This window comes from Scyliorhinus canicula, chromosome 18, assembly GCF_902713615.1.
Source record: "Scyliorhinus canicula chromosome 18, sScyCan1.1, whole genome shotgun sequence".
Classification (NCBI taxonomy): Eukaryota; Metazoa; Chordata; class Chondrichthyes; order Carcharhiniformes; family Scyliorhinidae; genus Scyliorhinus; species Scyliorhinus canicula.
Window position 1 is genome coordinate 97,796,688 of NC_052163.1, and position 27,685 is coordinate 97,824,372.

The window sequence follows — 27,685 nt, forward strand, 5'->3', positions numbered from 1 at the left end:
AGGAAAGGCAAGATGGCGGGGGGCGGGGAAGCAGCATCGTGGCAGCAGTGGGCACGGGAGCAGCAGGAGCTGCTTCAGCGCTCCTTTAAGGAGCTGAAGGCAGAGATTCTGGAGCCTTTTAAGGCCTCCCTGGACAAGCTCATGGCGACCCAGACGGCTCAGGGTGCGGAGATGCAAGAGCTTCGACAAAAGGCCTCGGAGAGCGAGGATGAACTTCTGGGCCTGGCAGTGAAGGTGGAGTCACACGAGGCGCTCCATAAGAAGTGGTCAGCGAGGCTGGAGGAGATGGAGAACCGGGACCGTCGGAAGACCCTGCGGATTCTGGGCCTCCCAGAGGGGCTGGAAGGTTCGGATTTGGGGGCCTATGTGGCTATGATGCTGAACACGCTAATGGGTGCGAGGTCGTTCCAGGGACCCTTAGAGCTGGAGGATGCCCATCGGGTGCTGCTGAGGAAACCCAGGCCAAATGAGCCGCCTCAGGTGGTGCTGGTTCATTTTCACCGCTTCGTCGACCGCGAGTGTGTGCTGCGTTGGGCGAAGAAGGAGAGTAGTAGCAAGTAGGAGAATACAGTGATCAGGATCTACCAGGTGGCAAAGAGAAGGGCTGGTTTTAACCGGGCGAAGGCAGTGCTCCACAAGAAAGGGGTCAAGATTGGCCTGCTACAGCCGGCATGCCTGTGGGTCACTTATAAAGACCGGCAGCTATATTTCGACTCCCCGGAGGAGGCCTGGTCTTTTGTCCAGGCAGCGAAGCTAGACTTGAACTGAGGACTGGGGGCTGGGGAACGTTGTACACAGCCCAGAGGTTTTGTCCTCCTTGGTATTCTTTCGTTTTATCGGTTCTGTTGGATAATGTTGGTTTTCTGCCGTTCTGCTTTCTTTTTGCTTTTTGGAACTGTTATCTGTTTATTTGGGCGTTTGTTTTGTTTGGATTTTTATTTTCCTTCACCGGTTGGGAGGGGTTCGCGGTCCTGTTGGGTCATGTGCCCGCCTTGTCCCGCGTTTTGAGTCGGGGGGGGGGGGGTTTGGGAGGGAAGCGCGGGCTTTTTTTCCCGCGCTAGAGTAGTGGGCGGGACCGTCACGGGGGGGGGGGGGGGGTTGTGTTGCAATGGGGAGGGTCTTTGGGGTGGCGGGAGCAGCCGGGGTCAGCAGGAGTCGGCTGGCTTACGGAAGTACAATAGAAGGGGTTACGCAGCTAGCTTGGGGGGGGGGGTGGGAAGGTTTGGGGGAGAGAAAAGGGGGGGGACCGGTTTGCTGCTGAAGTGGCGATGGAGCTGGAGTAGGTAGAGGGGGTCGGGATGGGGGTTTGCCACTGTGGGGAACGGGCTGAGCGGGGGGCGCGGGCACGTGGCGGATTACGGAAGGGTGATGGCTAGTCGACAGGGAAACGGGATAGGTGGTCCCCTGATCCGGCTGATCACCTGGAGTGTGAGGGGACTGAATGGGCCGGTTAAACGGGCCCGCGTGTTCGCGCACCTGAAGGGGCTGAAGGCGGATGTGGCCATGCTTCAGGAAACGCACCTGAAGGTGGCGGATCAGGTTAGATTGAGGAAGGGATGGGTAGGCCAGGTGTTTCATTCGGGGCTGGATGCAAAAAATCGGGGGGTTGGCGATCCTGGTGGGGAAGAGGGTGTCGTTCGAGGCGTCGAATGTGGTGGCAGACAGTGGTGGGAGGTATGTGATGGTGAGTGGCAAGCTGCAAGGGGAGCGGGTGGTGCTGGTCAATGTATACGCCCCGAATTGGGACAATGCAGGTTTCATGCGGCGCATGTTGGCCCGGATTCCAGATATGGAGGTGGGAGGCCTGATAATGGGGGGGGGGGATTTCAACACGGTGTTGGATCCGCCCACTGGATCGATCCAGTTCCAGGATGGGTAGGAGGCCTGCGGCGGCTAAAGTGTTGAGGGGGTTTATGGACCAGATGGGAGGGGTGGACCCATGAAGGTTTGCGAGGCCGAGGGCCAGGGAATCTTCATACTTCTCCCATGTGCATAAGGCTTACTCCCGGATTGATTTTTTCGTTCTGAGTAGGGCGCTGATTGCGAGGCTTGAAGATGCTGAATATTCGGCGATAGCCATTTCTGACCACGCCCCGCACTGGGTGGACCTCGAGCTGGGGGAGGAGAGGGACCAGCGCCCGCTTTGGCGCTTGGAGGTGGGGCTGCTGGCGGACGAGGAGGTGGGCGGGCGGGTCCAAGGATGTATCGAGAGGTATCTGGAGGCCGATGACAATGGGGAGGTCCGAGTGGGGACGGTCTGGGAGGCGCTGAAGGCGGTGGTTCGGGGGGAGTTGATCTCCATTCGAGAGTACCGGGAGGGAAGGGAGCAGAGAGAGAGGGAGAGATTGGTGGGGGAGATGGTGAGGGTGGACAGGAGATATGCGGAGGCCCCGGAGGAGGGATTGTTGCGGGGGCGGCGCAGCCTTCAGGCTGAGTTTGGCTTGTTGACCACCAGAAAGGCGGAAGCTCAGTGGAGGAAGGCACAGGGTGCGGTATATGAATATGGGGAGAAGGCGAGCAGGATGCTGGCACACCAGCTCCATAAGCGGGATGCGGCTAGGGAGCTTGGTGGAGTTAAGGGTCGGGGAGGAAATGTGGTGCGAAGGTGGGTAGACATCAATGGGGTCTTCAGGGTCTTCTACGAGAAACTGTATCAGTCCGAACCCCCGGTGGAGGAGGGGGGGGGGGATGGGGCGCTTTTTGGATCGGCTGAGATTCCCGAGGGTGGAGGAGGAACAGGTGGAGGGGCTGGGGACACCAGTTGAGCTGGAGGAGCTGGTTAAAGGGATAGGGAACATGTAGTCGGGGAAGGCGCCGGGGCCGGATGGGTTCCCGGTTGAATTTTATAAGATGTATGCAGACCTGTTGGGCCCCCTGTTGGTTAGGACCTTTAAAGAGGCAAGGGATGGGGGGTGGGCTTTGCCCCCGACAATGTCTCAGGCGCTGATCTCCCTGATTCTTAAGCGGGACAAGGATCCCCAGCAGTGTGGGTCGTACAGGCCGATCTCACTCCTGAATGTGGACGCCAAGCTGTTGGCAAAGATCTTAGCCACGAGGATAGAGGACTGTGTGCCGCAGGTTATCCAAGAGGATCAAACGGGGTTTGTGAGGGGGAGGCAGCTGAACACTAACATACGGAGGCTCTTGAATGTTATAATGATGCCGGCGGCAGAAGGGGAGGCGGAGATAGTGGTGGCACTGGATGCGGAGAAGGGCTTTGATAGGGTTGAGTGGGGGTACTTGTGGGAGGTGCTGGAAAGGTTCGGGTTTGGGGAGGGGTTTGTCAGTTGGGCGAGCGTGGCCACGAATAGGAGGAGGTCGGAGTATTTACGGTTACACCCAGGGACGAGGCAGGGGTGTCCCTTGTACCCCTACTTTTTGCGCTGGCAATTGAACCCCTGGCTATGGCGCTGAGGGAGTCGAGGAGCTGGAGGGGGCTGGTGCGGGGTGGGGAGGAGCACCGAGTGTCGCTCTATGCGGATGACCTATTGTTGTATGTGGCGGACCCGTTGGGGGGAATGCCGGAGGTGATGAGGATTCTCTGGGAATTTGGGGACTTTTCGGGGTACAAGCTCAACTTTGGGAAGAGCGAGCTGTTTGTGGTACACCCGGGGACCAGGAGGGGGGGATTGGTAGGCTCCCATTGAAAAGGGCGGAGAGGAGCTTTAGATACTTGGGGGTGCAGGTGGCCAGGAGCTGGGGGGCCCTGCATAAGCTTAACCTTAACAAGGCTGGTGGAGCAAATGGAGGAGGAGTTTAAGAGGTGGGACATGTTGCCGCTGTCTCTGGCGGGTAGGGTGCAGTCAGTCAAGATGACGGTGCTTCCGAGATTTCTGTTCCTGTTTCAGTGCCTCCCCACCCTTATCCCGAAGGCCTTTTTCAGACGGGTTAACAGGAGCATTACGGGGTTTGTGTGGGCACATGGGAACCCGAGGGTGAGGAGGGTGTTCTTGGAGCGGCGCAGGAATAGGGGAGGGGCTGGCGCTGCCCAACCTCTGTGGGTACTATTGGGCTGCCAATGCAGCGATGGTGCGTAAGTGGGTGATGGAGGGGGAGGGGGCAGCATGGAAGAGGATGGAGATGGCGTCCTGTGTGGGACGAGCCTGGAGGCGCTGGTGACGGCGCCGCTGCCGTTCCCTCCAACGAGGTATACCACGAGCCCGGTGGTGGTGGCTACCCTCAAAATTTGGGGGCAATGGAGGCGGCACAGGGGGGAGGTGGGGGCCTCGATGGGTTCCCCGATACGGGGGAACCACCGGTTTGTTCCGGGGAGAATTAATGGCAGGTTCCTGAGTTGGCACAGGGCAGGTATCAGGAGGTTGGGGGACCTGTTTATAGACGGGAAATTTGCGAGCCTGGGTGAGCTGGAGAGGAAGTTCGGGCTCCACCCGGGGAATGCCTTTCGGTACATGCAGGTGAGGGCGTTTGTCAGGCGGCAGGTGACGGGGTTCCCTCTGCTCCCGCCGCGTGGGGTCCAGGACAGGGTGCTCTCGGGAGTGTGGGTTGGGGAGGGGAGGATCTCGGCAGCGTACCAAGTGATGCAGGAGATGGACGAGGCCTCGGTTGAGGAGTTGAAGGGTAAATGGGAGGAGGAGCTGGGTGAGGAGATTGAGGAGGGGACGTGGGCGGACGCCCTGGGGAGGGTGAACTCCTCCTCTTCTTGTGCGAGGCTTGGCCTCATACAGTTTAAGGTGCTGCACAGGGCTCACATGACCGGGACAAGGATGAGCCGGTTCTTTGGGAGTGAGGACAGGTGTATTAGGTGCTCTGGGAGCCCAGCAAATCATGCCTATATGTTCTCGGCATGTCCAGCATTGGAGGAATTTTGGAAGGGCGTGGCAGGAACGTTGTCGAGGGTGGTAGGATCCGGGGTCAATCCGGGCTGGGGGCTCGCAGTATTTGGGGTTGCGGAGGAGCCGGGAGTGCAGGAGGCGAAAGAGTCCGATGTTCTGGCCTTTGCGTCCCTGGTAGCCCGGCGGAGGATTCTTCTTCAGTCGAAGGACGCGAGGCCCACAAGCGTGGAGGCCTGGATCAACGACAAGGCAGGGTTTCTCAAGCTAGAGAAGGTGAAATTTGCCCTAAGGGGATCAGTGCAGGGGTTTTTCAGGAGGTGGCAGCCATTCCTGGACTTCCTGGCAGAATGATAGAAACAGGCCAGCAGCAGCAGCAACCCGGGGGGGGAGGGGGGATGTTTTGTTGTTTTGTACTAAACGGACGGGCATAGTTGTTCTGTGCCAATGTCGGGCATTAATTCATTTCCTCTTCTGTGTATACGCGGTGGGGGGAGGGCGTTTCTGTCCTGTCCATTGAAGGGACGGGCAGATGTTTTGGGGGAATGATGGGTGTTAGTTTATCTCTTCCGCTGTGTATGCGCGGGGGGGGGGGGGACACTGTTCTTTCTGTTCTTTGTAAAAAAAAAAATTCTGTCTTTTTGTTGTTGGTATTATGCAAAAATTTGAATATAAATTTTTATTTTTTTTTAAATGATGGGACAGGTTGTGCTGGAGCGTGCCCATATAGCTGATGGGGGGTGAGGGGGTGCACCAGGCACGGGGCACTAGGTTTAAAGTGGGCTATCAGCGGTGTGGTAGTATGGCTAGAGAGATCAGATTACCTTCGAACCAAGCTGCCATTGGTACAGCTGCCTCGCTGCCCATTGGCCCAGGCAAGTCATGTGCCTCTCTGCCAATTGGTTGTGGCTGGTCATGTGACTCCCCGCCGATTGGCTGAGAGGTTGGTAGCTCCGCCCAGAAGGCGGGGTATAAGAGCTCGTACCGGCTGGCAGTCGGCCTTTCTCTATACGACCACTGCCGGGCTCACATCTAGCGTATTAAAGCCTGTTGTTTGGAACTTCACTACGACTCGAGTCCAATTGATGGCGCATCAATTTAATACACTAGACTTTGAAAATGGAACTATGGATCAAGCCAGAATGCCTCCGAATCAGCCCACATGCTGCAAATGCGTCAGCAACTTTTAAACATTGGCTGGCCTGTTTTAACAGTTACCTCACTACTGCAGAAAATCGCCCAACAAAGGAGCAGAAACTCCACATCCTCCACTCGTGCATGGGCACCACCGTTTACTCTATGATAGAGGACGAACTGGACTATGATGTCGCTATGGATCTACTAAAAGGACACTTCATCAGGTCTACGCACGGCATCTCCTGGCAACAAGGCAACAATTCCTCGGTGAGTCTCTCGACGAATTCTATCAGGCTCTCATTGTCCTGGGGAGAAATTGCGCCTGCCCGCAGGTCACTGCGGCCGAACACACCGAACTCTTGATCAGGGACGCCTTCGTGGCAGGCATGCAGTCACCCCCAAATATGCCAGAGACTTTTAGAAAAGGACACTCTCAGCCTCAGAGGCACGGACCCTTGCATCTTCTTTGGAGGTCGCTGACTGCAACGCGCGCGCGTATGCCCCCGGCCGCGCAGCAGCCCCTTGGGCAGCGTGGCACAGCCCCCTCACCCCCGCTGACTCGGACCCCCAGACCTGCACTGCAGGACACCCTGATAAGGCCACGGGCCCCCGCTGCTATTTCTGCGGGCAGGCCAAGCAACCCCGCCCGCGCTGCCCGGCCCGCACCGCAGTCTGCAAGAGATGCGGCAAAAAGGGACATTTTGCGGACGTCTGCCTCTCCAAGTGTTCCCCCCCCCCCCCTCTAGGTCCCCGTGCAGCCCGCGGACCTCGCTGCCTCCACCCCCCACCGCTACGAGTGATTCCCAATCGCCGCCATCTTGGGCCCCCGATGCCACGTGCGGCCCATGGGCGCCGCCAGTTTGAGCCCCCGACTCCACGTGCGACCCCCGGGCGCCGCCATCCTGTTCATCCCCCACCACGTGCAGCCGTCGGGCGCCGCCATCTTGGATCGGCACGGAGGACCCCGCAAGCGATTACTCCGTATTGGATGACGACTCCGAGTTCCTGCCACGGTACACGGTGCAGCACAGTAGCATGGTGGTTAGCATAAATGCTTCACAGCTCCAGGGTCCCAGGTTCGATTCCCGGCTGGGTCACTGTCTGTGTGGAGTCTGCACGTCCTCCCCGTGTGTGCGTGGGTTTCCTCCGGGTGCTCCGGATTCCTCCCACAGTCCAAAGATGTGCAGGTTAGGTGGATTGGCCTTGCTAAATTGCCCGTAGTGTCCCAAAAAGTAAGTTTAAGGGGGGGTTGTTGGGTTACGGGTATAGGGTGGATACGTGGGTTTGAGTAGGGTGATCATTGCTCGGCACAACATCGAGGGCCGAAGGGCCTGTTCTGTGCTGTACTGTTCTATGTTCTATGACTCGCCTCGGTGACGCTGGATCAATCACGGCTCCGCACGCTTTCCACGGCGACCACACTGATCCACCTCAACGGCCGCGAGACGAGCTGCCTACTGGACTCTAGGAGCACAGAGAGCTTCGTCCACCCCGACACGGTAAGACGCTGCGCGCTCCCCGTTCACCCAGTAAAGCACAAAATCACTCTGGCATCTGGGTTTGCACTCAGTCTAAATCACCGGGTGCTGCGTGGCGGACCTCACGGTCTAGGGGAGAGTTTTAAAAAACTATAAATTCTTCATCCTTCCCCGCCTCTGCGCACTGGCACTTCTTGGACTGGACTTTCAGTGCAACCTGCAGAGCTTAACTTTTAAATTCGGCGGCCCTATTCCCCCCCTTACTGTCTGCAGCCTCGCGTCGCTCAAGGTCGACCCCCCTTCCCTGGTTGCAAACCTCACCCCGGATTGCAAACCTGTCGCCACCAGGAGCAGACGGTACAGCGCCCAGGACCGGACCTTCATCAGGTCCGAGGTCTAAAGGCTGCTGAAGGAAGAGGTCATAGAGGCTAGCAACAGTCCCTGGCGAGCACAAGTGCTGGTGGTTAAGACTGGGGAGAAAAACCGAATGGTCATCGATTACAGTCAGACCATCAACAGGTTTACGCAGCTGGACGCGTATCCTCTCCCCCGTATCTCCGACCTGGTTAACAGGATCGCGCAGTACAAAGTCTTTTCCACAGTGGACCTTAAGTCCGCCTACCACCAGCTCCCCATCCGCGTGAGTGACCGAAAGTACACTGCATTCGAAGCGGATGGGCGACTCTACCACTTTTTAAGGGTTCCATTTGGTGTCACAAATGGGGTCTCGGTCTTCCAGAGGGCAATGGACCGAATGGTTGACCAATACGATTTACGAGCCACCTTCCCATATCTCGACAATGTCACCATCTGCGGCCATGACCAGCAGGACCACGACATCAACCTCCGAAAATTCCTCCGTACCGCAAAACTCCTTAACCTCACGTATAATAAGGATAAGTGCATGTTTAACACCGACCGTCTAGCCATCCTCGGCTACGTAGTGCGTAACGGTGTGATAGGCCCCGACCCCGAACGAATGCGCCCCCTAATGGAACTCCCCCTTCCCAACTCCCTCAAAGCCCTCAAACGCTGTCTGGGCTTCTTTTCTTATTATGCCCAGTGGGTCCCTAACTACGCCGACAAAGCTCACCCCCTCATCCAGTCCAACACGTTTCCCCTGTCGATGGAGGCCTGCCAGGCCTTTAGCCGCATCAAAACAGACATTGCGAAGGCCACGATGCGCGATGGCGGACCGAGTTGTCCACGTACAATTACGATATCTTGTATCGTCCTGGGAAGCTCAACGAGCCTCCTGATGCCCTGTCCCGCGGTACCTGCGCCAAAGCACAGGTGGACCGCCTCCGCACCCTCCACGTGGACCTCTGCCATCCAGGGGTCACCCGCTTTTTTCATTTTATCAAGACCCGCAACCTGCCCTACTCCATCGAGGTGGTCAGGACTGTAACCAGGGAATGCCACATTTGCGCGGAGTGCAAGCCGCACTTCTACTGCCCCGAGCAGGTGCATCTGATAAAGGCTTCTCGCCCTTTCGAACGTCTTAGCATGGACTTCAAGGGTCCCCTCCCCTCCAACAACCGCAACATATATTTCTTAAATGTGATTGACGAGTACTCCCGCTTCCCGTTCGCCATCCCCTGCCCCGACATGACCACGTCAACGATCATCAAAGCCCTTCACTCCATTTTCTCCCTGTTCGGTTACCCGGCATACATCCACAGCGACCGGGGGTCCTCCTTTATGAGTGAAGAGCTACGTCAATTCCTGCTCAGCAGGGGCATCGCCTCTAGCAGGACAACCAGTTATAACCCCCAGGGTAACGGTCAGGTCGAGAGGGAGAACGGTACGGTCTGGAAGACCTTCCCACTGGCCCTGCGGTCCAGGTGTCTCCCGGTCTCCCACTGGCAAGAGGTTCTCCCAGACGCCCTCCACTCTATTCGGTCTCTCCTCTGTACTGCCACGAATCAAACACCTCACAAACGTCTTCTTGTTTTCCCCAGGAAGTCTTCCTCTGGGACCCCACTCCCGACCTGGCTGGCCACCCCTGGGCCCATCCTGGTCCGGAAGCATGTGCGGGTCCACAAGTCCGACCTGTTGGTTGAAAGAGTCCAGTTACTCCACGCGAACCCGCAGTACGCGTACGTGAGATATCCCGACGGACGACAGGACACGGTCTCCCTTCGGGACCTGGCACCCGCTGGAGTGCGGCCACACCCCCAGCACCAACCCCCCCCCCCCCCCCCCCCCCCCCGGCCCGACCGTCCCCAGCGCCCCTGCAACCCAGCGCACAGGAACCCCTTCCCCCGGCCCGACTACCACTAACTCCGACCAGGGGTACGGACACAGGACAACGACCGCAGCTCCCGGGAGTCACGGACGACCACCGCTCCAACGTCACCGGCGCCGCTGCGCAGGACCGGCAAGACACCGAAGGCACCCATCCGGCTGATCGAGTCAATTTGATGGACCTTATGGACTTTAATGTTCTGCATATGTTCCTTGCCTGTGTTTTTTTATTATTATTACTATGGTTATTGTTATTTTTTTTCTCCTGTACACTGTATGTAGTATGGTTTTCTTACACGTTCGTCGCGGGCCAGTGGGCAGCCATAGTTACCTCGGTACTACCTGAGAAGGTCTCTAGTCATACTACCAGTTTAATGGAACATACACCTCCCCCCCTCGCTCTCCCGTCACTCCTTCCCACCCCCCCCCGCTTCTTTCTCAACAAGAGGTGAATGTGGTAATATGGCTAGAGATATCATATTACCTTAGAATCAAGCTGCCATTGGTACAGCAGCCTCGCTGCCCATTGGCCCAGGCAAGTCATGTGCCTCTCTGCCAATTGGTTGTGGCTGGTTATGTGACGCCGCACCAATTGGCTGAGAGGTTGGTAGCTCCACCTACAAGGCGGGGTGTAAGAGCTCATACCGGCTGGCAGTCGGCCTTTCTCTGTACGACCACTGCCGGGCTCACATCTAGCGTATTAAAGCCTGTTGTTTGGAACTTCACTACGGCTCGAGTCCAATTGATGGTGCATCAAGCAGCATGCGCAATGCGCAGCTGTATAGCTGCCTTGCCGGCTGTGGTAATGGTGTTGCTTACCCGTCGACTCTGACCCCACAGCCCACCTCTTGGCCATGGTCAACTACTACCCCCAGCCCTGGCAGAAGCCACCCGGCCAGCGGCACGACTGTGGGCAAAGATTGGGGTTTTTGGCACTGTCCATACGTCCTCTCTCTCTCGATCTCTAAGCAGCCAGGTTCACAATTTGAGACAGCACATGTGGACCACGCCATCGGAGGCAAACAAATCACAGGTGGGCCCACTAATGATATGCAAACTGTATTCCAACTATGCTCGGTGTGCGTCGCGTGGATGCCGTTTTCGGGGAGGCGGAGCATCACGATTCAGCATCAAACCAGCGCCTGCCGTGATTTCGGCGTCGGGAGCTATTCTCTGCCCGATCGCACGTGCTGACTTTACCGTCAGCAAACAGAGAATCCCTCCCCTTATTTTAAAATCGTGATCGCTAGTTCTAGATTCTCAGACCTGAGGAAACAACTTCTTTAATGAAAGAGATGCAAAGACTAATGCATCTCAATCATGTTCTGTGCTCCAGTAGGAAATCATCTCTTTAATTTCTCAACTGCTGCATATTTCTAGTATTGATGCTTTTGAAAGAGATCTTTCCAGGTAGCCAGTTGATCTATTTCCTTTTTCGGTTATCTTCTGCAGTTTCTGGGTGTGAGCTTCCGGCCTCGTTACAGCGGTGCTCAAGCGTAACGAGGCCGGTGAATAGCATGAGAGGCCAAAAGCGGGAACCGCGCCAGGCACCAAACAGTTTGCGATGCAACGGGCCTGCTCCCATAGGCAAAATCGGAATCTCGTCGTAGCATGGCAAGAAACCGATTATCTCCCATTTCCATACAATTAACGAGAGCAATCCCTTATCCAAAGGCCTCCCGTCATTCAGCAGCCTCCCCAGCAAGTGGTCACGCTGGTGCAGATTAGTATTCCTTTTTACAAATGTGAACCTGAAGGAAGGGGTTCTGTGGAGTCGAGAAGTAAGTAGCCATCTTTGGTCACAGGCAAAGAGCCCCGGGGTGCGAGGCTTGCCGCCCCAATGCTCGGCGGGGGATTGGGGACCCTCGGATGGAGTGGGAGGGCCCTCTGCAGGAGTGGGTAATTGCCTGCGGCACTACAATGCTAACCTCAGATCCCAACCCCATTCTGGGGGCATTCCTTGTCCTTGCCCATCTGCCACACTGATCACCCATAACGCCCACTGACTGCCGAGGTCTCTAGACATGCGGCTGAAGGCTATCACTAATAGGGAATTGCCAATTGTGGGTAAGTGAAAGATTGCCTGGAGAGATGGGCAAAGAATCCGGGGATCAGCCCGCATTGCGAAAGAAAGTGACAGGGGCATCATAATGGTTATGCAAAAAGTTGTTTAATGTGCTGTTGTAGCCACCTGGGTTGGCCACTTCCCCACACAAAATGGAAGAACGCAAAGGTTACAGAGAAAAATGGACAATTATAAAGAGACAAGCAGTTTGCAGAAGTTCATGTGTTTTCTGGCTGCAAAGAAAGCAGACAGCACCGAAACCAGCAGTTTACATATTAATGAAGCGATCCCCGGGAACAATGGATACAACGATTAGCTACAATTGGGACATTCTATGGCAGGTCAGACTTCCCGGTGCCAACGGGGTCTGAAACAAAAGGAAACAAACCAGTTAGGAAGAACCGCCCCGCGATCAAGGGACAGCCTCAGTATTGGGGGGATTCATACCAATCGATTGGGATGAGACCCAATCGATGGACAGTCGGATTGGGGTCCGCCCAAAAGGGCGCGAAGCCCCTGGGACCTATAAAAGTCAGGTCCCAGGACTAGTTCGCTCTCTTAGCCGGCCCTCCCAGCAGAACACCTTTGCAGCAGCTCTCTAAGAACTTGAACGTGAGAAGGAGAGGCCTGGCCAACAGCTACACCGACAAGTTCATACAACGCACGCTACGAGAATAGACACTCCTGACCCCTTTAGTCCTCACCAACTGGAAGCCTGCGGATCCAGTACAGAGCAAGAGGCCATTGTTCCCTGATCTGGCAGTTCCCTTATTCCAGATAAGTATTGGCCTAGTAGTGGTAGGAATAGTTTAGTCTTAATATTATATGCATGAGTAGCAAATAACTGTGTAATAATAAACGTGTCTTGTTTTGAACTAACTAACTGGTGTATTGAGTCATTGATCTGAACTTGAACTTGAACCTCGGGGCGGTATCATAAGGATACCTGGCGACTCTAGAGCTAAGGAATAAAACAGAGCCAATTGAGTGTTAAGCACACTCACTAAAACGAGCAACACTGTACAATACCCCATTCCTGATAGTACTACACCCCTGCCTCCTACTCCCTCCCCCTATCCTGGTGCCCTCAGTGCTCCTCAACATGCCTGGCCCTCCTAGCTCTACCACCAAGTCTTCGTGTTTCCCCAGGATGCTGATCTGAGGTGGAGGTAGCGACCTGCTTACCTAGTCCCTTGGCCCTCAATGCCTCTGGGGCCGGAGGGCCCCGGCTCACTTGTCGATGGTTCATGCACAGCTGTGTCACTCTGTCTCAGATGCTGACTCCAAGACGCAGCCTCAAGAGGGGTGGAACTCGGGAGAGCTGGTGGCCAGCGTCACCGCCCCATGGGACGGGTCCAGGTTGGCACTCACGCCCCGCTCTTCCCAGTCTGTGCCCATAGGGCCCTGGAGTTCACCTTGGGTCAGAGGGGTAGCTGGTTCAAGCCCCAGCTGGCCCTGCATCATCTGGCTCTGCCAGCCATGGCAGTTCCCCAAGGTCCGCACCATCGTGTCGACAACTTCGGCGATGCTCTCTAGTTATTGGCCATGCTCTGCAGTGGCTCAGCAATGCCCACCTGCAACTGGGACAAGCTTCGCAGTGCCTTGGCCTTGCCCATCTGAGAGCGGGACATGTCCCGCAGAACCTCATCAAGGTCGGCCTGGTACTGGATGCCATTCCCCAGCAAGGCAGACATACTGCTGAGACCCTCAGCCATGGCCAGCACCGACTGCGCAACGTCTTGGATACCTTCACTGTGTCGTGCTCCAGGCTCTCCACTGCGGTTGCCACCACAGCAATGTTGGACTCGGTGCCACTCATTGCCGGCACCATCTCCTGTAGCGTCCGGAACTCCTCCAAGTGGCTCTGGATCTGTTGGAGTGACGCTGACATCTCCCTCTCAATGTCGCAGCCACTCCCTATTGTCTCCATCAGCTCTGGGTAACCCTGTTCTAGAGGCTCAGCACCAAGCTGGGACCAGCTGGGTCCAGGGTTCCAGCAGACCTCCAACTGCTGTATTACTTGGGGTTTCCTACCTTCACCAGATGTGCATCATCAACAGTGTAATGCTCACCAGATTGTGCCCCAGAAGCCTGACCACTAATATGTCCCAACGAGCTGTGTGTATCTGCACTGGTGGAGGGTGGGAATGACAGCTGTGCCACGACTATAACAGTTGCATTCTCTGAGTTCTCGGGATCGGGAGAGGGTGGCGCCCGGGATAGGCTGGTGCCACCGGTTGCTAGACCTGCGGGAGAACGGACTTGTGGTCAGTGGGAGGGTTGGGTCGGTCGGCAAGGCAATCGCTACTCAGGTTTGTCAGATCCTCCAGGTGGAGCCTGGTGGTTCATCACCTGTGCGATGTCCGCCAGCCTTCGCGTTGGTGACTTTGGCCACACCAGTCACCTCCAGAGCCTGTTCCTCGAAGGAGGTGAGGATTCTCAAGTCCAGCAACCAACCGCCAGTCTGGGCCCTCTCCTGCCGATTATGGGAGGGCCTTTCCTGAGGAGACACAGAGAGGGCATCGTTAGCCACACATATGTCAGCACGATGACACACTTTGTCAGCTTTGACAAAGAGTCATCTAGACTCGAAATGTTAGCTCTTTTCTCTCCCTACAGATGCTGCCAGAACTGCTGAGATTTTCCAGCATTTTCTCTTCGGTTTCAGATTCCAGCATCTGCAGTAATTTGCTTTTATCGAGTGTTTAACTCACTGCCACTTCTCTTCCAGGACTGCCTACCCTGAGGAAGTACTGCTCTTCTCTCCGACAGGATTTCCGTATGTCCCTCCCCCACTATCCAACTTCACTGCTTTCCATTTCTCTCTTAGTGCTGGACAAGGGCCGGGATTTTCCGACCTCACGCCTGGGGGGGGGGCCCCGCTGGTCGGGGACCGTTGAGAACTCACCCCCCTGCCCCCGGCAATTCTCCGGGCCTCGACGTGCCCGCCGAGTTCAGCCGAGTGCCACCAGCGTGAGTTGCGTTTGGTCCCACCCAGCAGGGCCTCAGCGTTCTGTCTACGGGGGCCGTCCTGGTGGGGGGTGCAGGGGAATCTGACCCCGGGGGGGGGGGGCTTCTATGGTGGCCTGGCCCGCGATCGGGGCCTACTGAGCGGGCTTGTTCCTGTGGCCACATAGGCCACCTATGTTCCTCCACGCCAGGCCTCTGTAGGGCTCCGCCATATTGCCCTGGGGCCGGCGCACAGACAGAAACCCACGCGCATGTGTGAATTCATGCCGGTCGTGGCGTGCATGCGCGGACTCTCGCCGCCTGTGGCGAGCCTGTTTTCAGGCACCAGAGCTGCGGACACCACTCGGGCGCCATACTAGCCTCCAACGAAGGGGTGGATAGCTGCCAGTTGAGGTCCGTTGATGCCGAGTGGCTCGCTTCACTTTTCACGCCAGCGTCAGAACTTGGCCGCAGGATTGGCGAATCCCGGCCAAGGTGTTTACCAAGACTCGCTTCCACAGCCATATTTCCTTCCTCAGTGACTGTCTTCGTCTCCACAGTGAAATCCACGGAGATTTCAACTTAAATTTCACCCTGCATGTAACCTCCAGGATTACAGGTACCTCCAGGATATACAACATTCTTCAAAATGCTGCCCTCTCCGCATCCTGAAAGCCACACTCAGTGCCATGCGCCGCCACATGAAGACACTTGACATCTCTCCAGCAGCACTGTCTTACTTTCTCTCAAAGCTGTCCCTGTCTCCAGTTTCATTTCATCCTTTACATCATGCAACACCCGAACAAAAATCTTTTCCTGTTTTTTGCAGATGTTAAGGAAAGCAAGCTTCAACAACTTATCAACCCACTGCCCGTCCTAGGCCCTCCATCAGTCCCAATCCCTCGTACCCCATTTCTCCTAGCCCTCGCCGCGTTTTCACCATACCCTCCAACCTTCCCCTCTTTGAGGATGAGCATGCTGTTCTCAGCAAAGGACTCAGTTTTGTACCCTTATGTCCCCACCTCAATGAATTCGGGGCTCAACGTGATGTTGAACTCTTCTTTCTAGTCTTCTTTGGGCAAGAGTCCTTCGCTTGTTCCACTGACCCTTTCATGTGCCTCCAACATTCTGGCTCCAAGTTGACACCCCCACCAGGAAAATTACCTGTCTCGATCTTTTCAGTGAGAACTGTCAACGGGACATTGGCCGTCTTAATTTTTCTGCCCGCTCACCATTCCAACCTCTCTCCTTCCAAACTTTCTGCTCTTCACTCCATCAGGTCTAATCCCGACTTTGTCATCAAACCTGCCGACAAAGGACTTCCGGTGGCGGTGATGACGTAGGAAGCTGCACATTTGGGAGCTCCCGTTTCAAATGGACTTTTCGGCTCTTTTTAGAGCCCAAAACGGAATTTTTTCGACGTCTCCCGGTGGGCGAAGATGTGCTGATCGACTTTCTCCGCATTTCATGACTCGAACTCGGAGTGGAAAGGGGGAAAAAACGGCAGCAGCTCCCCAGAAAAAACGGGGGAAGGAATCCAAGATGGCAGCCGGTGGAGCACCAGAGGAGAGAAAGCAGTGGGCCAAGGAGCAGCAAGTTGCTCTCCTGCACTGTTTTGCAGATTTCAAGGCTGAGGTACTGAGCTCTGCAGAAAACGAACAAAAGGCTCTCGGAGATTCAGACGACCCAGGGTGCTGCCATCAAGGCGTTGCAGACGCAGGCCACTGAACAAGAGGAGGAGGCCGTGGTCCTCATGAGTAAGGTGGAGGGGCACGTGGCACTCCACAAGACGTGGCAGGACCGCTTCGAGGAGCTTGATCACCGCATGAGGCGGAAAAATCTGTGGATCTTGGGCCTTGCGGAGGGGTCGGATCTGACAACCTACGTGGCTACGATGCTGAACTCGCTAGTGGGGGCCGGATCATTCCATTTGCCCCTGGAGCTAGAGGGAGCCCACATGGTACTGGCCAGGAGGCCTAAGGAGAATGAACCGCCGCATGCGGTGCTGGTGAGGTTCCACTGGTTCAATGATCGGGAGTGTGTGCTGCGCTGGGCCAAGAAGGTGAAGAGCAGCAACTGGGAGAATTGGGTAGTACGGATCTACCAGGATTGGAGTGCGGAGGTGGCTAAGCGGCGGTCCGGGTTTAATCGGACGAAAGAGGTGCTCTACAAGAAGAAGATAAAGTTCGGAATGTTGCAGCCTGCGCGCCTTTGGGTAACTTATTTGGACCGGCATTATTATTTTGATTCCCCGGAGGAGGCGTGGGCCTTCGTGCGGACGGAGAAACTGGACTCAAACTAGGGGTTGGGGGTTGCGGGGTCGGTTGTAATACTTTATTGCTGGTTTCTGCTGTTGCTGTGTTCTCTTTTTCTGTACTTTTGTAATTTTGATATGGTTATTTATGAGGGTGTTGTTCTGTTTTTTGTTGTGGGGCATTGTTTGAGTTTTGTATCTTGCGGGGAGTGCTGGGGGGGTTTGTTGTATTCTATATCGGGTTGGGGGTATGGAGTGGGGCTGGTATTTGGGAGCTGCGTCAGAAGGGTGTGGTGGGGCAGTGCGAAAGCGCGGGCTTTCCTCTGGTTTCCCGCGTTGTGGGGCTGGGGGGTGGAGACGATGATGGGTGGGGGGGGCCTTAACTGGTTCTTCCCCACTCTGGAGCGGTGCCTGGAGGAGGGATAGGATGGGGGATGATCCCACTTTGGGAGATGTCGGGTTTTTGGCAGGAGTTTCCGGGGTCAGCAGAAGTTAGCTGACCCACGGAAGTACAATGGAGGACGGTTTGCGGCTAGGAGGGTTCCTAGCCTGGCGGGGAGGGAGGAGGGAAAGGGGAATACCGGGTTGCTGCTGGCAGGGTCACGAAGGAGCTGGTGGGGGCCGGGGGGACAGAGGAGAGGTGTTGTCGCTGTGGGGACTGGGTCGGGCGGGGGGTGCTGCCCTGGGGCGGGCAGTCGACGGGCTATGGCTAGTCGACGGGGGAGGGGGGCGGGACGCCCTCTGATCCGGTTGGTCACCTGGAATGCGAGAGGATTGAATGGGCCGGTGAAGTAGTTGAGGGTACTTGCTCATCTGAGGGGGCTAAAGGCAGATGTGGCAATGCTTCAGGAGACCCACCTGAAGGTGGCGGACCAGGTCCGTCTGAGGAAGGGGTGGGTGGGGCAGGTTTTCCACTCTGGGTTGGATGTGAAGAACCGGGGAGTGGCGATTCTGGTGGGGGAAAAAGTGTCGTTTGAGGCATCTGAGGTGGTGGTGGATAAGGGGTGTAGGTATCTTATGGTTAGGGGCAGGCTACAAGGAGAGAAGGTGGTACTTGCTAGTGTGTATGCCCCAAACTGGGACGATGCGGGCTTTATGAGGCGTATGCTGGGACGGGTCCCGGATCTAGAGGCGGGAGGTCTGATCATTGGGTGGGGGGACGGACTTCAATACGATGTTGGATCCTTCACTGGATCGGTCCAGTTCTAGGACGGGTAGGAGGCCGGCGTCGGCCAAGGTACTGAGAGGGTTTATGGACCAGATGGGAGGGGTGGATCCATGGAGGTTTGTGAGGCCGAGGGCACGGGAGTACTCTTTCTTCTCCCACGTACATAGGGTCTACTCTCGGATAGACTTCTTCGTGGTGAGTTGGGGACTGATTCCGAGAGTGGAGGAGGCCGAATATTCGGCCATTGCAATCTCCGACCACGCTCCGCATTGGATAGAGTTGGAGATAGGGGAGGTGCGGGACCAGCGCCCGTTGTGGCGGTTGGATGTGGGGTTGTTGGCAGAGGAGGAGGTGAGTAGGAGGGTCCGGGCAAGTATTGAGGGGTACCTCGAGGTGAATGATACGGGGGAGGTCCAGGTGGGGATGGTCTGGGAAGCCCTGAAGGCAGTGATTCGTGGGGAGCTGATATCCATCCGGGCACACAGGGAGAGGAGCGAGAGGAGTGAGAGGGATAGACTGGTGGGAAAAATGCTGGAGGTAGACAGGAGGTACGCAGAGGCACCAGAGGAGGGACTGTTGGGGGAGTGGCGCAGCCTCCAGGCTAAATTTGATTTGCTGACGACTAGAAAGGCGGAGGCACAGTGGAGGAAGGCACAAGGGACAGTGTACGAACATGGTGAAAAGTCAAGTAGGATGCTGGCTCATCAGCTCCGCAAGCGGGATGCGGCTAAGGAAATTGCTGGAGTGAGAGACAAGAGTGGGAATGTGGTGCGGAAGGGGGTAGAGGTGAATGAGGTCTTCAAGGACTTTTACGGGGAACTGTACCTGTCGGAGCCAACGGTGGAGAGGAGGGGAATGGAGAGGTTCCTCAACGGGCTTTCTTTCCCGAAGGTGCAGGAGAAGCAGGTGGAGGGGTTGGGGGCGCCGATTGAGCTGGAGGAGCTAGTTAAGGGGATCGGGCAGATGCAGTCAGGAAAGGCGCCGGGGCCGAATGGGTTCCCGGTGGAATTTTATAAAAAGTTTGTGGACCTAGTGGGCCCCTTGCTGGTGAGGACACTTAATAAAGCGTGGGAAGGGGGGACTTTGCTCCCGACAATGTCGCGGGCGCTGATTTCATTAATCTTAAAGAGGGACAAGGACCCCCAGCAGTGTGGTTCATACATGCCCATATCTCTCCTCAACGTGGATGCCAAGGTGCTGGCAAAAATCCTGGCCACCAGGATAGAGGACTGTGTGCCAGGGGTTGTACACGAGGACCAGACAGGGTTTGTGAAGGGAAGGCAGCTGAACACGAATGTGCGGAGATTGTTGAATGTCATCATGATGCCGGCGATTGAGGGGGAGGCTGAGATTGTGGTGGCACTGGATGCAGAGAAGGCCTTCGATAGAGTGGAGTGGGGGTACTTATGGGAGGTGTTGGGGAGGTTTGGATTTCGTGAAGGGATTATTAGATGGGTGAAGCTGCTATATGAGGCCCCGATGGCGTGTGTGGCCACAAATGGGAGGAGGTCGGAGTACTTCCGGCTTTATCGAGGGACCAGGCAGGGTTGCCCCCTGTCCCCCTTGTTGTTTGCATTGGCGTTGGCGATGGCGTTGAGGGATTCAGGGAGGTGGAGAGGTTTGGTGCAAGGTGGGGAGGAACATAGGGTGTCGTTGTATGCCGATGACCTGTTACTGTATGTGGCGGACCCGGTGGGAGGGATGCCGGGGGTGATGGAGCTGCTAGCTGAGTTTGGGATCTTTTCAGGCTATAAACTAAATTTAGGCAAGAGTGAGGTATTTGTGGTGCACCCTGGAGACCAGGAGGAAGGAATTGGTAGGCTCCCGCTGAGGCGGGCAGGGAAGAGTTTTAGGTAACTGGGGGTGCAGGTGGCCAGGGACTGGGGGTCTCTTCACAAGCATAATTTCACCAGCCTTGTAGATCAGATGGAGGAGGAGTTCAAGAGGTGGGACATGCTGCCATTGTCGTTGGCGGGGAGGGTGTAGTCCGTCAAAATGACGGTGCTTCCAAGGTTCTTGTTCCTCTTTCAGTGCCTGCCCATCTTCATCCCCAGGGCCTTCTTTAGGAGAGTGACTAGCAGTATCTTGAGGTTTGTGTGGGCACATGGGACTCCGAGAGTGAAGAGGGTTTTCCTGGAGCGAGGGAGGGATAGAGGCGGGCTGGCGCGGCCCAACCTTTTGGGGTACTATTGGGCGGCCAATGTGTCAATGGTGCGTAAATGGGTGATGGAGGGGGGAGGGGCGGCGTGGAAAAGAATGGAGATGGCGTCATGTAGAGGTATGAGCCTGGGTGCCCTGGTAACGGCGCCGTTGCCGCTCTCTCCTTAGAGGTATACCACGGGCCCGGTGGTGGCGGCGACCCTAGGAATCTGGAGACAGTGGAGACGGCATAGGGGGGAAACAGGGGGCTCGATGGAGGCTCCATTGGGTGGAAATCATCGGTTCATCCCGGGGAACAATGATGGGGGATTTAGGGGGTGGCAAAGGGTGGGCATCAGTAAATTGAGGGACCTGTTTATTGGCAGGAGGTTTGCGGGCCTGGGGGAACTGGAAGATAAATTTGGGCTCCCCCAAGGGAACATGTTCAGATACTTGCAGGTAAAGGCGTTTGCTAGGCGACAGGTAGAGGAGTTCCCTTTGCTGCCCTCGCGGGGGGCGATGGACAGAGTGCTTTCGGGGGTGTGGGTCGGAGAGGGGAAGGTGTCTGACATTTATAAGGTAATGCAGGAGGTGGAGGAGTTGTCAGTGGAGGAGCTGAAGGCTAAATGGGAGGGGAAACTTGGGGAGCAGATAGAGGACGGGACTTGGGCGGATGCCCTGGAGAGAGTCAACTCTTCCTCTCCATGTGCGAGGCTTAGTCTCATCCAATTTAAGGTGCTGCACCGGGCCCACATGTCCGGGACTAGGATGAGTAGGTTCTTTGGGGGTGAGGACAGGTGCACCAGATGTTCGGGGAGTCCAGCGAAACATGCCCATATGTTCTGGGCATGCCCGGCACTGGAAGAATTCTGGAAGGGGGTGGCGGGACGGTGTCGAGGGTGGTTGGATCCAGGGTCAAACCAGGGTGTCCTGGCCTTTGCGTCCCTAGTAGCCCGGCGGAGGATCTTGCTGCAGTGGAAGGATGCGAGGCCCCCAAGTGTGGAGACCTGGATCAGTGACATGGCGGGATTTATAAAATTGGAAAGGGTCAAATTTGCCCTGAGAGGATCAATACAAGGGTTCTATAAATGGTGGCAGCCTTTTCTGGACTTCCTGGCTCAAAGATAGGTATCTTGGTCAATAGCAGCAGCAACGGAGGTGGGTGTTCCTTATTATAGTTTCTATAGTTTCTATTTTTTTTTTCTGCGGTTATGTAACTTAACATTGTGTTAATTTGAGTTGTTGTTAATATGTTGTGTTGTTCATTGAGGAGGGGCGAATGTTTATGATTGCTATCATTATTGTTATTGTTGGTATTTTATTATGGTTCGATGTTGTACAAATTCAAAATTTTTCAATTAAAAATTATTATTTTTTAAAAACCTGCCGACAAAGCTGTTGTCGTCTGGCGTACTGACCTCTGTCTCACAGAGACTGAGCACCAAATCTAAGATACTTCCTGCTACCTCCCCTGGACCATGACCAGACTGCTAAACATCAGCTTTGACAAAGAGTCAGCTGGACTCGAAACATTAGCTTCAAAAGTTACTGTGAAAATCCTCTAGTCGCCACATTCCGGCGCCTGTGCGGGGAGGCCAGTACAGGAATTGAACCCGTGCTGCTGCCTTGTTCTGCATTACAACCCCGCTGTTTAGCCCACTGTGCTAAACGGGCCCCTGGGTGGAGGGAGGGTTGGGTGGAGGGAGGGTTGAAGCAGTGGGTGGAGGGAGGTTTGGGGGAAACGTTCCAGTCTACTCACACATGCTGCCAGGTATAGATCGTTGATCCTCCGACACTGGAGGCCAGTCCTCCTGGTCACACTACCCGAGCTGACTGCTGCCGCCACCTCGTCCCAGGCAGCACTGGCTGCCTTGTAGCTCACCCTCCAGGACCTTTGGGGAACAGGACATTCCTCCAGGCCTCCACCGCACCCAGGAGCCTCCCCAGGTCAACATTCCTGAATCTTGGGGCTGGTCTCCTCGGTGCCATTGTCGTGGGCTGGCTGGGGCTGGCTGAGCAAGTGCAGCTCAACCTTGTTGGAAAGGGGTTGGCAAGCGCGGTCCCGGTGAATCAGCTGGCAAACTGGCATTCGGGGAAAGAAGCCCACAAGGCCTCGTTAAGTGGACCAATTAACGTTGAATTGTGTTGCCGACTTTGCTGGGCCAAGTGCCGGAAAACTGGTGGCAGTTCCCATACGCTACAACTCTTGGAAATTTTTCCAGAAGATCTCACCCTCTGTATTCTATTATCCACTGTATCATGATTCTAACATTTTTTAATAAGTCTCATTTTCTATTTCCTATATTTTTAAATTATCCAGGCACCTTTGCCTTTTGATGCCCTTCTTCTGCCTTGTGGAAATATGTCTATTCTTTTTTCAAATTATCTCATATTCAAAGGTCTCCCATAGTTGATTTGCTGTTATTCCAACACATCTGGACCAAATCTTCTTTTGTCGCACTGAAATTGGCCCTCCTTTTGTAGGTTTTTTCACATTATCTTTGATCTCCATGGCAATCTTGGAATATTTATAGTTTTGGTAGAGGATAGCTCTAGATATGGTACAGTGCATCAGATATATTCACATCTGCACAGTTGGAGATGATGGAACAGCAATGGCAAACATACCAAATTGATCAACTAGGATGGGAGCGGACAAAGGTTTTGATGTGGGCATTACAAAATAAACACGAGAGAGTACTCTTGATGGCTGCTAAGTTTGTAGCAAATAGAGGATCAAGGCGCAGTAGCTTGTATTTCAAAATAATTTTTTTACCAAGAACAGATAGTGGAGGTAGTGTGATGTTCCTTGTATTGTTCTCCAAGATAGCTAAAAGTCGTAGTGTTTACAAAGAACATCAAGCTATGTATTTAAAACAAAGCTAGTTTATTTCACACTACTTTAAATGGTTTGCACACTCCATTGAGAAATAGCTAACAAAATAATAGTATTGAATCTATGTTGCAGTAATCTATTATCTCTCGAATACAACCAACGCTCTTAACTCAACCTCGCACTATCCTTCACCATCAGCTTCTCCCAGAATGCTTAGAGATGCAGCCTTTTATAAGACTACTCAGTGATGCCACTTAAAGTTGAGATACATGAACATCATCTTGTTAACCCTTTACTCTCCTTAGATTATACATATCATTACAGATAGTAGTGTTGGAAGTAGGTGGAGGAAGTTGTTGGTGAGAGATGCAAAGTCGTCGATGGAGCTTGCTTTGCTTGTGATAGAGATCATTTTAAAGGTGGCTGCTTTCACATTGGAGTTTTTACAGTTGGAGCAGAGTCACTCTGTTTTAGCAGAACACAATGAACTTTACTATATAACTGGCTGGCTAGGCTACAGCTCAATTAGAAGTTCTTAATGTTGACACCAGATATCTTAAATGTGAACAGTTCTTTTCCCCAGAAGTAACCTCACTCATTTCATTAAGCATAAAAGGATAGCCCCAAAAAAAAAGACTTGTTTACTTACATGATCAGTTGGGATTTCACCATCTTCAAAGTTCAAAGAATAAGCAAGTTTTATTTCACTGTTAAGAAAACATATAAACCAATAACAATCTCTAAATTACACATCTGAAAATGTATATTTTCCTTTAAAACCTACTAAACAATTTCAGCCTCGAGAGCAATGTTTTTCCATTAACTTTCATTTCACTAAAAGATACTGTGTGGGTATTTTTTTGTAGCTTTAGTCTGCTGTTACAAACATGCAAATTAGGAGCAGAAGGCCACTCAGCGCTTCCAACTGCTCTACCATTTAATGAAATCATTGCTGATCAGATTATCCGTATTCTCTCTTACCACTGACAACCGTTCATTCCCTTGCTAATCAAGAATCTTTTTACCTCTGCTTTAAATATATTCAAAGATTCTGCTTCCACCACCTTTTGAGGAAGACAGTCCAAAGTAATGAAGTGCTTCGAGAGGCTGATCATGAAGCGCATCACCTCCATACTCCCGGAACGCCTTGACCCACTTCAATTCGCATACCGTCACAACCAGTCCACATCAGACGCCATTTCCCTGGCCCTACACTCATCCCTAGAGCATCTCGAAAACAAGGACTCCTACATCAGACTCCTATTTATTGACTACAGCTCCGCCTTCAACACCATAATCCCAGCCAAGCTCATATCAAAGCTCCAAAACCTAGGACTTGGCTCTCCACTCTGCAACTGGATCCTTGACTTTCTGACCAACAGACCACAGTCAGTAAGAATGAACACCAACACCTCCTCCACAATAGTCGTCAATACCGGTGCCCCGCAAGGCTGCGTACTTAGCCCCCTACTCTACTCCCTGTACACACACGACTGCGTGGCAAAACTTGGTTCCAACTCCATCTACAAGTTTGCTGACGATACGACCATAGTGGGCCGGATCTCAAATAACGACGAGTCCGAATACAGGAGGGAGATAGGGAACCTAGTGGAGTGGTGTTACGACAACAATCTCTCCCTCAATGCCAGCAAAACTAAAGAGCTGGTCATTGACTTCAGGAAGCAAAGTACTGTACACACCCCTGTCAGCATCAACGGGACCGAGGTGGAGATGGTTAGCAGTTTCAAACTCCTAGGGTGCACATCACAAAAAATCTATCCTGGTCCACTCACGTCGACGCTATCACCAAGAAAGCACAACAGCGCCTATACTTCCTCAGGAAACTAAGGAAATTCGGCATGTCCACATTAACCCTTACCAACTTTTACAGATGCACTATAGAAAGCATCCTATCGGGCTGCATCACAGCCTGGTATGGCAACTGCTCGGCCCAGGACTGCAAGGAACTTCAGAGAGTCGTGAATACCGCCCAGTCCATCACACGAACCTGCCTCCCATCCATTGATTCCATCTACACCTCCCGCTGCCGGGGGAAAGCGGGCAGAATAATCAAGGATCCCTCCCACCCGGCTTACTCACTTTTCCAACTGCTTCCATCGGGCAGGAGATTCAGAAGTCTGAGAACACGCACGAACAGACTCAAAAACAGCTTCTTCCCCACTGTCACCAGACTTCTAAATTACCCTCTTATTGACTGACCTCATTAACACTACACCCTGTATGCTTCAACCGATGCCAATGCTTATGTAGTTACATTATATATCTTGTGTTGCCCTATGATGTATTCTCATGTATTTTCTTGAATTTTGTTTAATTCCCTTTTCTTCCATGTACTGAATGATCTGTTGAGCTGCTTTCAGAAAAATACTTTTCACTGTACCTCGGTACACGTGACAATAAACAAATCCAATCCAATCCAATCCAATGACTCTCAACTCTCAAAGAGAAAATAATTCTCATCAGCTCTGCCCTAAATGGGCGATCCCTTGTTTTTAAACAGAGGCCCCTAGGGCTGGATTCTCCCAGAAAAGGAAACATCCTCTCCACATCAATCCTATCAAGTGCCCTCAGGATCTTGTATCTCTGAAGAGATGGGAGAGGTCTTGAACAAGTATTTTTCTTCAGTATTTACAAACGAGAGGGGCCATATTGTTGGAGAGGACAGCGTGAAGCAGACTGATAAGCTTGAGGAGATAATTGTCAGGAAGGAAGATGTGTTGCGCGTTTTGAAAAACTTGAGGATAGACAAGTCCCCCGGGCCTGACGGGATATATCCAAGGATTCTATGGGAAGCAAGAAATGAAATTGCAGAGCCGTTGGCAATGATCTTTTCGTCTTCGCTGTCAACAGGGGTGGTACCAGAGGATTGGAGAGTGGTGAATGTCGTGCCCCTGTTCAAAAAAGGGAATAGGGATAACCCTGGGAATTACAGGCCAGTTAGTCTTACTTCGGTGGTAGGCAAAGTAATGGAAAGGGTACTGAGGGATAAGATTTCTGAGCATCTGGAAAGGCATTGCTTGATTAGGGATAGTCAGCACGGATTTGTGAGGGGTAGGTCTTGCCTTACAAGTCTTATTGAATTCTTTGAGGAGGTGACCAAGCATGTGGATGAAGGTAAAGCAGTGGATGTAGTGTACATGGATTTTAGTAAGGCATTTGATAAGGTTCCCCATGGTAGGCTTATGCAGAAAGTAAGGAGGCATGGGATAGTGGGAAATTTGGCCAGTTGGATAACAAACTGGTTAACCGATAGAAGACAGAGAGTGGTGGTGGATGGCAAATATTCAGCCTGGAGCCCAGTTATCAGTGGCGTACCGCAGGGATCAGTTCTGGGTCCTCTGCTGTTTGTGATTTTCATTAACGACTTGGATGAGGGAGTTGAAGGGTGGGTCAGTAAATTTGCAGATGATACGAAGATTGGTGGAGTTGTGGATAGTGAGGAGGGCTGTTGTCGGCTTCAAAGAGACATAGATAGAATGCAGAGCTGGGCTGAGAAGTGGCAGATGGAGTTTAACCCTGACAAGTGTGAGGTTGTCCATTTTGGAAGGACAAATCTGAATGCGGAATACAGGGTTAATGGTAGGGTTCTTGGCAATGTGGAGGAGCAGAGAGATCTTGGGGTCTATGTTCATAGTTCTTTGAAAGTTGCCACTCAAGTGGATAGAGCTGTGAAGAAGGCCTATGGTGTGCTTGCATTCATTAGCAGAGGGATTGAATTTAAGAGCCGTGAGGTGATGATGCAGCTGTACAAAACCTTGGTCAGGCCACATTTGGAGTACTGTGTGCAGTTCTGGTCACCTCATTTTAGGAAGGATGTGGAAGCTTTGGAAAAGGTGCAAAGGAGATTTACCAGGATGTTGCCTAGAATGGAGAGTAGGTCATACGAGGAAAGGTTGAGGGTGCTAGGCCTTTTCTCATTAGAACGGAGAAGGATGAGGGGCGACTTGATAGAGGTTTATAAGATGATCAGGGGAATAGATAGAGTAGACAGTCAGAGACTTTTTCCCCGGGTGGAACACACCATTACAAGGGGACATAAATTTAAGATAAATGGTGGAAGATATAGAGGGGATGTCAGAGGTAGGTTCTTTACCCAGAGAGTAGTGGGAGCATGGAATGCATTGCCTGTGGTAGTAGTTGAGTCGGAAAAGTTAGGGACCTTCAAGCGGCTATTGGATAGGTACTTGGATTAGGGTAGAATAATGGAGTGTAGGTTAACTTCTTAAGGGCAGCACGGTAGCATTGTGGATAGCACAATTGCTTCACAGCTCCAGGGTCCCAAGTTCGATTTCGACTTGGGTCACTGTCTGTGTGGAGTCTGCACATCCTCCCCGTGACTGCGTGGGTTTCCTCCGGGTACTCCGGTTTCCTCCCACAGTCCAAAGATGTGCAGGTTGGGTGGATTGGCCAAGAAAAATTGTCCAAAATTCTATGATTAACCTAGGACAAAAGTTCGGCGCAACATCGTGGGCCGAAGGGCCTGTTCTGTGCTGTATTTCTCTATCCTTTAATCAAGAATCCTCTTGCTCTTCTAAACTCCAGAGGATGCAATCCTGGCCTGTCTAACATTTCTTCATAAGACAACCCACCCAATCCAAGTA

At 53.5% G+C, this 27,685-nt stretch overlaps 1 protein-coding gene across 1 annotated transcript in view; it reads right to left on the minus strand.

Annotated features, from left to right (window-relative positions):
- LOC119953484 (cation channel sperm-associated protein subunit delta-like) overlaps window positions 1-27,685 on the minus strand; it is a 760,311-nt gene that overhangs the window by 695,531 nt on the left and 37,095 nt on the right. Inside the window, exon 2 of the mRNA XM_038777815.1 lies at window positions 23,713-23,770. Coding sequence (XP_038633743.1) covers window positions 23,713-23,770 — 58 coding nt within the window. The remainder of the gene's footprint in view (window positions 1-23,712; window positions 23,771-27,685) is intronic.